The sequence below is a fragment of the Marasmius oreades genome, chromosome 9 (assembly GCF_018924745.1).
Source record: "Marasmius oreades isolate 03SP1 chromosome 9, whole genome shotgun sequence".
NCBI classification, from domain to species: Eukaryota; Fungi; Basidiomycota; class Agaricomycetes; order Agaricales; family Marasmiaceae; genus Marasmius; species Marasmius oreades.
Window position 1 is genome coordinate 111,392 of NC_057331.1, and position 12,410 is coordinate 123,801.

Below are 12,410 nucleotides of genomic sequence, written 5' to 3' on the forward strand. Positions count from 1 at the left end.
CAATTGCTGTTCCACCTCAATTCACCGTCTTTGTCTTCAGATCCGACATCAACGGTTCGTCCCTTTCGCTCAATGGAATGTTGTTCCGAATCAGGCTGTTCTTTCCATTTGCTTTTCACCTTAGGAACGAAAGAGGCGCACATGAGGGACATGGTTCTAAATCTGTAACCGACCACGACAAGAACTCCAATTGATGCACGGTACGTGTTACGTTCCTCTTACGTTCTTACTGACACCGAACACAAGCATCACCTTATTAGTGCAAAGGATACACACCCAAAAGATCTACCTTAGCATTTGAAGGCCCAAATCACCCGTATCCCGGGTACACCAAAGCTTTCAAAGCATTCAAAGACAATGGCTTCAATAAATCATACATCACGAATCACGATCATCGCGAACTCGCACTGGATCCCGTATCTTGGTTAATACCGGGAAGGATATTACCGTGCCTAGATCATTCGTCGGCAGAGACATGCTGATTGAAAATGACCTCATCGAGCCCTCATCTGCCTACTTGAGGTGGGCGACTGAGCCGCAAAAGAACCACGTTCACTGACGTTTAGTGATACAAGAAACCGGGCTTAATGACGGATATGTCAGTATGTCTATTTTCCGCTGATTGATCATCTTTGTTGTAATATCTGCACTTGCCGTGACCAAGCACCTTTTTAGTCCAGCGCTGGACACGTATCAACGTTCGGGAATCGAAAACATACCAGTCATTCAGTCCATCCCACTAACAGGTGGCGGTCCGTCAACGTATTGCCTTCGGCGGTTCGCCTATAATCATTCAAGGGCTAACAATCTTCCCTTTTTTCTGTACGACTTCCATCAGCACATCCACAACTCGGGTACAACTTTAGCTGTCCTTCGAGTAATGTTCTAATACGAACCAAGCAAGAGGCAATAGTCAACACAGCTACTACAGCTTTCTTCACGCCACATACGGTTATTTCTGTCCGTGTAGACAGCAGATGTTGGTGGGCGCCATCGGGCGGGGAAGTCAAAGCTACGGTACCGTAAGTAACTTCGGATTTAAGAAGGTTAGCCTCGGTCCGAATTAGGCACAATGGATTGTGCCTGTGTTAGGCTTCCTGTTGTTCCTTTTTTGTTTTTTTGTTTTCTTCCGGCTAATTACGTCTTCGTGTCTAAATTTGCAGCTAACGGGGCGCTGGAAACTTTCATGAGGGCGTCGCTTGGAATCAAGTAGACCGTCTACTATTGGGAGTGCATGAAGCGCAAGTTCGAATACCTCTCTCCGTTTTTAAGTTGACCCTTGCCATATCACAGCTCCTAAGCCAGCCCCTGGGACTTTACGTCGTCCCGCTGATAATGGAGTTTAACAGTTGTTGTTCTTCTTCCCGCCTTGAGCGGTGAAATATCCCGGTTCCTGTAGGAGCGGCGAGAACTCCTCCTCTTTCAACGTCACTCTTTGAGTACGTGTCATTTTCTTCATGGTAAACATAAGGAATAACACCTTTATGCATCAAGGAATTTGACTCGCCCGGCTCCATCACTAATTGCCGTAGCAGATGAGTGAGAATTCGATCCTCTTTACGGTACCAACTTACTTCGTCAGGCACAACAATTACCGTTCTCGACTGCTGTTTTCCGTAAACCCGCGTAAGCCTATAGAAATACTAGAATTCTAATTCATTTCGAATCATTTTGACTTCGCCTCCGGAGCTTGAACACAGCCGGGAGAACCGTATAAAAGCCGCAGCTCGCTCACCCCAGAACCACCACCACCACCCAATACACAATCAGGAAAAAATGGCATTCGCAGCTCGCTTTGTGACCTTCTTCCTCGCCTTCTCCAACCTTGTCTCTCTTTCCCTCGCAGCACCAGCACCCGCCGTAGTGTGTTCACTCGACCAGATTGCTGCAGACGTTCAACAAATCTCAACTCAAACTCTCGCCCTCGATAACCACGTTCTTGCTTTTCCGGATTCCGGAGGACTAGCCTCTGATGCCATGGTATGTATGCTTATGCTAATTCGTTCAAAAATAGAAGGGGTTAACGTTACTTTCTGGCTTGGTTTCAGCTCGTTCACACCGACTTACAAGGCGTGATCAGCGCGATTGACACAACCGCCGCTGATATGGAGGTACGTATATGTATATATATACACTACACACCCACCCTCACCATCAATCTTCTCTTCAGCCTTGCCCTGCTCCATTCAACGACGACCTTTTCCAAAACCTCCTCTCATCCGTCCAAACGATCATTAGTCAGGAAAGCCAAGCGATGAACGACCTCGTCGCTAAGAAACCTGCGTTCGACGCAGTTGGAGGTGTATCCCCCATTTTCAAGCAGGACCTCGATAACCTTCGAGCTTCGTCTGTGGTTTTGGAGAATGTGTGGCTTGCGAGAGCGCCTGTAAGGATTCTTGTTTTTTTACGGGTTTTTGAAAGGGCTTCCTTCTGAATGTTTTGAATTTTACCCCTTAGGCTGATCTTGTGGGCCAAGCACAAACTCTCGCGGATGAGATTAATAATGTTCTTGCTTCTGCTCAAGCTGCGTATGCTTGATAGATGGGCCTATGTATTTCTTAGATGGGGATGTAGAGGACCGTCGATCGAGGTTCAACTTGCTCTAGAGGAATAGTTCTGTCTTTTTCTCTGAATTTTTATTTTACCTTCTTGTATATACGGTTCCATGAAGATAGCGAATAACATTCACGTTTCTTAATCTCAGAATTCCTGGATACAGCCGCCTTACGGACCGGATACCGGCCCGACCGGTGTTCTACATGTGTGACAAGATTTTAGTCACGACCGTGCCTTGAAAGTAAACCACCATCCTGCTCTGGACTCGACACGCCGCACGCTCGCATGTTCTCTCTTTCTCGGTTCGCAAACTCGACCCCGGATTCTGTTGCAAGTATTGTCGCCACAAAACTCAAGAAGCCTAGTAAGTCGAGTCGTCCTGTAAAACCTGATCCAGACCGCTTATGCTTTTCGCTTTTGACCCAGTACTTCACTAGATAGGGCTTGCTCCGGATTTTTACATCCATAGGCGAAGGTTATGAGGGTTCCGATGTGTTTTTATCCCTGTTCAAGCGGGGAATCTCTGCGTTTTGTCTCATGTACATCTCGTTCTGCTCAGTTCAAAAACGTACAGACTTGGCACGTACAAGACATTGTGACTTCAAAAGTCTGTATCGCGTTCGCGTTTTGGGTTCTTTTACTGTCTGTACTTACTTACGCCATCGTGGTTAGGATCAACACGGAGCTCTATCTTGGTGGAATAAGAATAAGGAATCGTAGGATGAGTAGTTATATCTTGGTGCGTTCTTCCACCCCTGTACTACGTTATCCTCCTCTCAATTTAGTTCATTCTAGCACATTCTCTTTCCGGTCTTTGGGATCCAGCTCGATGAAGGACAATATTCCAACCTCGAATAGATATACTATTATCAAAAAACAACACGCGCTCATTGAACTGTATAACAAGTGTGATCCTCGCAATGAATTCATGAAGTCACAGTACATGTGGTATATCTATATCTTCCATGCCGCCAATCAAATCCTAGATCTCTTCCCCCGGGGCCTCCAGCGTGTCGTCATTCAAGACCGAGAACCCTTCAATAGATATCGGCAGAAGTCGGTAGAAGCATCAGGGTATAAAATCCATAAAGCTTATTTCATCGTCGTCATCGTTGTCATCAATGACCTTCCTGAAGAACCATCATCTGCGTCGGATTTCGGTTACTTCACCTGCGTGTCTATTCGAGTTTTCGGTGGCGTTTATGAGATTTGTCATTCCGTAAACAAGGAGTTTGATGGAACTTACATTTCAATACCGAGGTGGCGATATTTCCTGGTCAATCTGTCAGATCGTCTTGATCTCGACCCAGAGGCAACGAGGATCGCTGAAAGAGAAAGACGAGGATAAGCAACCGAATTGAGGTATCGTTAAGAAATCTAAAGCGTACCATCCTCCGGAGCCTCTGTAGGATGGTAAAAGTCGCGCCTCTGTTGAACAGTGGGAGCTAGAAAAAAGAAACACGTGTGGTCAGGACTTTGTTCGGACTCCAAGGCCGACGGAGGGAAGCGCACCAAAGTTATCCACAAGGAGTTTCCTGTCGAATGCTTTGTTGAATACAGCACGACTGTGTTCGTTGGTCATCGTTTGTTAAAGTAGGTAGGTAAGAAGAGTGAAGTTTCTGAAGAGCTCGAGAGGACGGAGAAGGTCTCTTTTATACGTTTTGGCGTTATCAATGAGATCGAGGGTCACAGAGGTGCGGTCCGAAGGGAAGGTTAGGGAAAAGGGCATTTTTAAGGACTGTCACTGGACAGGTAAGGGAGGAAAAAAGTGCCAACTGGGAACGGAATTGACGGAAAATCGCAAATGATTGTCGGTTATGCGCGTGCGAGCTTGGTTAGATGCTCAGAAGTTGAGAAATGAGTGATTTGCGCCCACCTCGCCCTCGTACGAGCGGGTGTTTCGCGATCTAGACGGGCAGGTCGTGTACCACAACGAGGTCGGTCATTTGAGGGTATTGAAGAAGGGTTCGAAATGTTCACAGGGCACGAGTTCCGTTCGTACGAGTACGAGAGTGACTTGAAGGGAAACCATGTGTTCGCTTTAGCTGTTTGATACGCTTCATTCACTTGAATTATCCGAGACCCGGGCTCGGTGTAACCCTGGGTCCGGAACTGGAAGCTCGTCATGGACAGGTAAAACGGTAAATCCACCATAGTCACAGTACTGTTCCGAAGGGGAATAGTACTCGTGTCGAAATCTGAGGCCTTGAGGTGCCAGGGAAAGCTGGATGGCGAATAGCAAGTACGCAACCTCCGTTTGTTGCAAGTTGTTTGTTGCCGCGACCGAGCCAAGACCGAGCCGACCGAGCATCGGCGCCAAATAAGTGCAATCACGATTCACACGTTTTCCTCTGACGCCCACCATTGGCACTTCCGAGTCGTTCTAAGAGCGAGCGAACGATGATCGTATGACTTGTAACCATCTGATGGGCTAATTCTTACAGTCTGGAGTCGGAGTACCTCTCTTCTATCGCGCGTCGCTGTTATGTTCATCACTAACATGTCTAGTGAACGTATGACTGACGGTAAACTTTCAAGATTATAAACCCTCGCTGAACTAGTCGGAAATTTCACCTACAGCAAGCTCGGACCTATCGCCTACGCTGCGACTCGGTCATTCTTGTCCAGACAATAATATGGAGGAGAAGGAATTTCAAGACCCATATTCCCTCCACCTTACCTTGCTTCCGTCATTCACCGACCTGCGTCGGGCTATCAACTGTAAAGCGGCAAGGAATTACGAAAACCAGGAGATGGGCTGTCTCAGGATTTGAAGATGGTCTCTAAAGTGCGATCTTGTTTTTATCTTATCAAATTCGTGTTTCTCATTCATAAAATACATGATTCATGATGCATAATGTCCAAGGGTCTATGTAGGGCATAATCTCGATAAAATGTTACCATAAGTTCGCTCAATCACATCAGCAACTCGTCTGAATTTCCTTACTGGAACCCAAAATAACTCTCCTCGAACTTGACCGATAACTCCATCGCCTCTTTTTTCGCACTCTCATATTCCTCCATCCTAGCCTCACGTTCGATCTTTTTCACGAGCTCAAGAATGTCATCCTCTGTTAGACCTTCGATGTCCGTAGTCTCTTCCTCGTTCCACCTCTCTCCAACTACGGAAGGTCGAGGTTTAGGCGTTGCTATTTCTCCGTATTCATCCGACGAAGAGGGGTTGATATTTACCCACCGGCCTTCTCCGTCATCTTTGTCTTCAACATAACTGGGAAACGGGATTCGATTCTCAGTGACTCGACTGACAGCGTGCAAAGTGTCAATGTGCAGATCTGAAGCCGAACGACCCATCCGGTGGGGTTTCTTTGACTTCCGATTGGAACTTGAAGCGCTGCCGGAAGAATGGGCAAGGTCCCTAGGGCCCTTGAGATGGTTTCTTTCGTCTCGGTTGTACGACTTTATCCCGGTTTTGATTTCCGGTCGAGATATCGAGTCTCCCAACTTGCTACCGCTGTGAATATGTCCCTCAGGTCCACGTGCGAACCCTGGATCCCGGTGCCAGTGTAACCCATCCAAATCGTGCCATTCGAATCCTATACAACTAAACGTGTTATGAAGGGTTTCATTAAGCTGTAGATATGAGAGAGGAAAGGGAGGTTAGCAATAGTATGACGAGATACAGTATGTCCGCAACTTACCGATGGCGTAGCGGCCTGAGAGCCCTTTCGGACCTCGAGATCTTGTAAGAAGCCCTTTGTTTGTTCCTTTCCTGATAGTTTTGCGTGTTCAGAAGAGTAGATAGACATGATCGATACAGTAGTGGGATCTCGAAATTCAGAGGTTGAGGTACGAGTTCCGGGCGATGGCTTAGGTGTTAAATACCCATGGTGGGTTGTGGCTCCATGTACAACTCATGTGGCATGGAGAATGTGTATGGGGTGAGGAAGATGTGGCCGTCGTCTGGGTGGTGGTGGTTCAAGCTGAGATGACCACCGGATCTAGGCACGATGGTCGGAGCAAAGGTCCAAGCGGGCCCGTTCCGGTTACGTTGAGCGAAAAAAAAAGAAAAGAAAAGAAAAGAAATAAAGCTGGATAAAACACTCGGACTTTGCGAATTGACTTGAAATTTTTTCTTCCGTGAGCGGCGCGCCTCTGCCTTACCAAAATATCATTCCAGGTGGCGACAATAAAGTCAAAACACGTTTGGCAAGGGATTTACATTCAGAACAAAATTCACGGTGCATAGGTGTATTTTATATAGTACATTCTTTACTTACGGTTCAACATCACTTCGTCATATGCTCAATTTTCCAACTCGAGCCTCCAGCCAGTCTTCTCCGGGTCCAGATCAGGATGGAACACCTCCCCATGATTCTTCCAACCAAACCATCTCACTGGCCCCTCATACCTATCTTTGCCACCTCCATCCCTATCAACATGAGCTGAAGCCACTGTTATAACTGGTGTAAGATGTGGTTCAAGCACATGAGAACCGTCCTCATCCTCCACAAACCCTTGTCCAGAGCCAGGCTTGGCATGAGCCACTGGTTTCTTATGCTGATCCAAAATTGTTGCAGATAGACGACCTTTAAGTGTATCAATGAGAATTTCTGGAGCAGCACCTTCAGTGTCTTCTGTTTCAATGGCAGCTACCAAGTCCTGAATGATGTTGTCAGGTACAGGGAGGAGACCATGGATGGTTGACCCTAGTTGAAGTTTCACTTTACAGGCTGCACAGTTGGAATCAGGTTGATGGGTAAAGACACTAATGGTGCCAACATGTTCCTCTTCCTGAAAGATAAGATTGCAAGTTAGAGTCAGGAATAACAATAAGCAATAACTTACCTTGTCGGTATGTGTATAACTGACCTCAATTGAGTAGGGACCATTAAATGCAAACTCAGATGTTTGAACACCTATCACAATCTGAGCAGGTGTATTGGTTTGAGTTTCCAAGTTCTGTTGAGGGAGAGGCTGCAGGAATGAAGCAAACTTGGGTGGCAAAGTAGTGTAAGATTTTTCTAAACAGTTTGTGATGAATTTGTGGAAAGGAATAAGAAGGAGGCCCAATCAGCTCACCAATACCATAGTAACACTGAAGGATTTTTCGATATTTTTCACGCTCTGCAGCAGTAGGAAGCTTGGAAATGTCAATTTCACCCTCAACAACAGGGTAGGTATAGTCTGTCCATGTCAGGAAATCAAGTTAGAGTTTTGAGTTTTTGACAAATTGACAGCATAAGATATCTGTGAGACTGACAAGAAGATTGGCAACCTACATTTGGGAATTTTCTTGTCAAAAGAATAGAAATATCTGACATCATCTGTGGTCCAGTATTCTCCATCCTCACGTCTAAAAGGGGCAAGTTCAGTTTGTCCCAAGAGCTCAGAATTCTAAAAATAGAGGCTTAGCTGTGGGCATTGAGATGAAGATGGAAATCATGGGCTACATACATAAACTAGTGCATAAGTCCCTTGGCCTTGTGTAAATGAATACACACGTCCTTTTGTCTCCCATGGTCCAATCTGAATGATATCATAGCATCAATAGACGAGGTCATTTTTTGAAGGGTGAAAAACAATAACATATGTAAATTTTTTCGGGATATACATATTCCCACAGTGCATAGAGCCGATCAACATTGCAATGATGGATATAGAATCTGAAAGCAACAAGGAAATTCTTGGAAAGAGAATGTGCAACCATGTGATGAAGACTTACATAGGATCAAATCCAGCCTTGAAGGGAGGAAAAGAGTCAACTGCTTCATATGGAGGAGTTTATACAGACAGGCAACAAACCCACATAATCTGGATGCCCCATGTGGCCATTTCCTCCCAAGATGTCATGTACCGTATCGTGAACTCCTTCGAGGGATTCTTAGTATCATCAATGTCAGAAAATGAGTGGCAGGTCAAAAAAGGCAACAGGGCATACCACCGGTGTAATGGTGCAACTCATTTGTGGACTGCACGGTATGATTTGAGAATTCATCATAGCTGGAAATCGAATCGGCAGTGTTTCTTCCCGCAGAGTGTGAAAAACCTACATCCGAGAGGCATCTGTTGGAGTATCTGTATTGGGATCCAAACTAAACATTGAAGCTACACGGCTTGTAAGACACTTCGCGTTCTTTATCAATTCCCTTGAATGTCCGAATCAGATCAGATTATAATCGAAGATTTTAATTTTCAACGACTGCTTACTTATTCAATGCTTCGGTATTGCTCTCGTTAGCATTCGGGCTACTCGGAGCGTGGCGAAGAGTTCGCATCCATTTTGAGAAGTAGGCAGTCACCTGTCGGACAAACTAAATGAAAGCTTGAGAGTTGCGTAGATCTAGAACGTACTCCGGCCTTGGGCTAAAAATCGATTTTTTTACGTGAGGTGATTACTAAACAGATAGTAGGAAGAAGAGCAAAAGCCCAACTTACATCCGTGATATCTCGAAATCCATCGGGTATAGATTTGAACAGATAGTAACTCAACGGATTGGAGCAAGTCACAGTTGCTGCTGCAGTTTTGTCATCCAATTGTAAAACCAAAGGAACCCGGTCGTCGGTCAGTACATGTGGCAAGCCTTTCTTGGCATCTTTGGCCCAGTCCCACCAGCTAGGTTTTATCAAGGTTTTATTTTGTCAAAAACAATATTTTTCTTGGAAAAAACGAACGTACGGGAATCGCAAACGATCGGCGGCTTGAGCCCACGTATGTGGCGGAAAGACTCTACTGTCTTCGAGAATTTTAGCAAGGGCTTCCGCGACTAGTCCTATCGCTTGCTAAGGTGGATAGTAGTAGTTAGACCTAAACGGCTCAGAGAACACAGATACAAACTTCGATGGCCAAAACGTAGGGACGATGCCTATAGGTAAGTTCCAAGTTAGAGGAAAGAGGAAAGGAATTGGGAAGATAATATAACACAGCTCACCAGCTTGGAAAGAGGACGCTTCCATGGTTACAATACTATAGGATAAGATACGCTGAGCTTGTGACAGTGCAAGAGGGATCATGACTCACCCCACCAAAACGCGAGGGCTTCGGTCCAGTATCTTTCGGATCGTTCTTGTCATAGCCCACTTTCTTCTCATGAGTGGGATCGCCCGACCAAGCCTAAAAAAGGGGACACAAGGTGAAGACAACGTGTTAGAGATATTCGACATGCAGAGGGAATAGCCGGACCTGATGCGGAAGACCATGAATACCTGCCACGAGACTCATACTCCTCCTGTTGATTCTTTTCCGGTTAAAACCAAAACTCCACTAAATGACAGCCCTTTCGTAACGAATGAAGGCATACATCAATCGTTCAATTCGTCCCTTTAATCGCTTAGAAGGCTTTAGGCATGATTTATGAATTTACAAAATTATCACAGGTCTTCCGACGGAAAGCTCCAACAAAAATGTAGGCGGGTTCTGGTGCTACAGAACATGTGCAAGTGGATACTTCTGGATACTCCGCACTTCGAGACTTGATAGCGAGGGTGAATGTTCCTCCAAATCTAAGTTTATATTGAATTCCAAGACTTCTCTTAAACTGAGTGTTTTTATTTCAACGGAGTCTATGCGCTGAAAGGGAGACTATTTGGAGCCTCATTTTTATTATCCAAAAGCAGTCCCTTCCCAGGTTGGAGGCTCTCACGTTCACGTTTCCGAACGTGGAATTTGAGTCGACCGGACATAAAACACAGGCTCCTTCCCATCTGCCAAACAAAGAGCCAATCACAACCCGTCCTATTAGCACCTCAGGCTGGAGTTTGACAGCCACGTAAAGGCCTGTCAGGCCCCCAAAAAAGCCGTGAGAAAGGGGCCTCAGAGGCCTTCTACGCCGCTCAAGTTTACAAGCACCGTGCGTACACGGTTCTACTCCCTCCTACTAACTTACATCTGTTCCTACCCGCCGCACCTCAATCTTGTAGATCCCTCTATTCCTCACATCGGACGGTCATGCCATGAGCCAGAAAACCTGACTCGAGCTTCTTGTAATGTCCAGATGGGTATTCTGAAAATCGCCAGAGCGCCCGTTCTACCAAAATTCCTGGCACTATTAGTCCGGCCTTAAATAGGTGTGTGTGGGTCACTTCTCATTATTTCCATGATCTGAGTGTTTCCGCTTTGAAGCCTTCAACGTGAAGCCGCATCAAGTTTTGAATTGACGACGTGGCATGAAATTACTTTTCGCTTTGGACAGTAAAAATGGGGACAGTAATAGGACTTGTTAGGTGCGTGTGCTGGAATGTCTTTCGCTTATCTGCCTATAACCTCACTCTTTTACTAGAATTATTAGCTTGCGTATGGGGATTATGGTTATATGGAATATATACGGCCGGCCCTCTCTGCGTCCTCTACGTCCTAGACGTAGTACAAGTATACAATGGCTCCAACCACTTCCTCTCAAAACAGACTATTCAAACTCGAGAATGTGTTTGCCGTACGCCCCAAGAAGGACTTTCACCTGAATAACGCGCTATTCATCAGCGAATCACATTACTGTCCTCTTCTACCATTTCTCCTCCTGTCACCTCTCAACAGTTCCTCATATTCCCTCTCCCATCACACTACCCAATGTCTTCAATTATAGCCTCACTCGTTTACTTGAGCAAGGCGATGCCACCTATCGTACGCAACACTCAAGCTTTTTCTGGTGTGTATATAATTTATGCCCTATCGTGACCATTACAGCTCATCTTGCTTCTCTCCCTCCTTGATTGTTGAACATTTCAAGGACCTGCAGACTCCACTAAGGAGTACTTTGCGTTATTCAAAGTTGACGTTCAGCGGTAGCAGCAAAACGTTTGGGCCATGAAGTTGTTAGGCTTCGCCGGGAACGGTAATGGTTTAGTCATGGTATGATATAGTATGTGGCCTTGATTTGATCGAACGCTAGTCTCCCATGTTATATGTATCTACTGAACACAAAGCAAAGTAACTGAAGGCGACGTGGCGGCAAAAAATGTCAGTGAGGGACGTCTGAACTTGTTACCGGTACACCGGCTATTGATTAACCGGAAGTCTGAGGAGATTTCCGAAACATAAATTTCTTTCCTGTTGGCGAAATATTCATGCCCTCCCTTATACCTGAAGTGATGTTTGTCAATAGCATATTATAAGAAGCCCACTAACTTTTGGGGATGAACAGGCGCTCACAATACAGAAAACGAAAAGGTAAGAAAATTGGGCATGTGATTTGACCCATATCTTCGCATTAGTGGAGAGCGCAAACCATAGTCGCCTTCATCTTAAGAGTTGTGCTGAACATTCCTCTGTAGATCTTAAACAAACTTCGAGGAATATTGATTTGGCACGTTTACTTGATATTTGACGGCCAATGGAAAAGTCTGGAGTGCACGTCCAACAGCTTAGTAGTTATGTCGGAATACTCGTGGTGCACCGGTTTCTTACTTTTTCGTGAGCTATTATCTGAGTGTCCAGTTGTCCTCAAAAATTGATAGATTAATTATACTATAATACCAATGAATTTCAGCCCAGGAAGAAGTGATTGAGTGAGTGTTATATTATACATTAACGATTTTTGTTGCGGCAAGTCTCCTAAAAGTGCCGGTTACTGAATAGCTGGCATGCCGGCGCCAGTGACAACCAGTTTGGTTCTTTTCTTTTCTCCTTTCATTATTTCAATTGGACTGCTGTAGCCATAGTCTGAACCACGTTGCGGGAGTATATATATTCTTGAAATGTAAAGTACATACAATATCGGATATCATACTACCTACCAACCATTCTTCGATAGCGCCCTCACACTCGTCTGGTAAAGCATCCTTGCCAATGGCGGGAACTGATTTGAGCATATACCATGAATCCTAGTGCACTTAATTGTACGCACTGGCGAGTCCTCAGGATGCACGGCCCGATGGTGGAGATTCTGGGTTGACCAAGG

At 45.5% G+C, this 12,410-nt stretch overlaps 4 protein-coding genes across 4 annotated transcripts; 1 reads left to right on the top strand and 3 right to left on the bottom strand.

Moving 5' to 3' along the window:
• The first annotated feature begins 1,735 nt into the window (after positions 1-1,735).
• Positions 1,736-2,690, top strand: E1B28_012982 (uncharacterized protein). The gene is made up of 4 exons (XM_043158131.1): positions 1,736-1,980; positions 2,049-2,111; positions 2,171-2,386; positions 2,458-2,690. The coding sequence occupies exons 1-4, from the start codon at positions 1,777-1,779 to the stop codon at positions 2,536-2,538; spliced, it is 564 nt and encodes a 187-aa protein (XP_043003474.1). The 5' UTR covers positions 1,736-1,776; the 3' UTR covers positions 2,539-2,690.
• A 1,108-nt stretch (positions 2,691-3,798) lies between these two features.
• E1B28_012983 (uncharacterized protein) lies at positions 3,799-4,138 on the bottom strand (the record flags this gene model as incomplete). The annotated part of the gene is made up of 3 exons (XM_043158132.1): positions 3,799-3,881; positions 3,945-4,001; positions 4,069-4,138. 3 exons carry the CDS (start codon positions 4,136-4,138, stop codon positions 3,799-3,801), a joined length of 210 nt encoding a protein of 69 aa, XP_043003475.1.
• A 1,361-nt stretch (positions 4,139-5,499) lies between these two features.
• Positions 5,500-6,323, bottom strand: E1B28_012984 (uncharacterized protein; the record flags this gene model as incomplete). Its single annotated transcript, XM_043158133.1, has 2 exons — positions 5,500-6,147; positions 6,216-6,323. The coding sequence occupies 2 exons, from the start codon at positions 6,321-6,323 to the stop codon at positions 5,500-5,502; spliced, it is 756 nt and encodes a 251-aa protein (XP_043003476.1).
• A 496-nt stretch (positions 6,324-6,819) lies between these two features.
• Positions 6,820-9,736, bottom strand: E1B28_012985 (uncharacterized protein; the record flags this gene model as incomplete). Its single annotated transcript, XM_043158134.1, has 18 exons — positions 6,820-7,308; positions 7,363-7,538; positions 7,597-7,701; positions 7,797-7,911; positions 7,972-8,043; positions 8,104-8,180; positions 8,240-8,256; positions 8,324-8,397; positions 8,456-8,486; positions 8,568-8,663; positions 8,725-8,816; positions 8,869-8,880; positions 8,953-9,130; positions 9,194-9,297; positions 9,353-9,380; positions 9,447-9,481; positions 9,536-9,628; positions 9,698-9,736. 18 exons carry the CDS (start codon positions 9,734-9,736, stop codon positions 6,820-6,822), a joined length of 1,833 nt encoding a protein of 610 aa, XP_043003477.1.
• Positions 9,737-12,410: the final 2,674 nt, after the last annotated feature.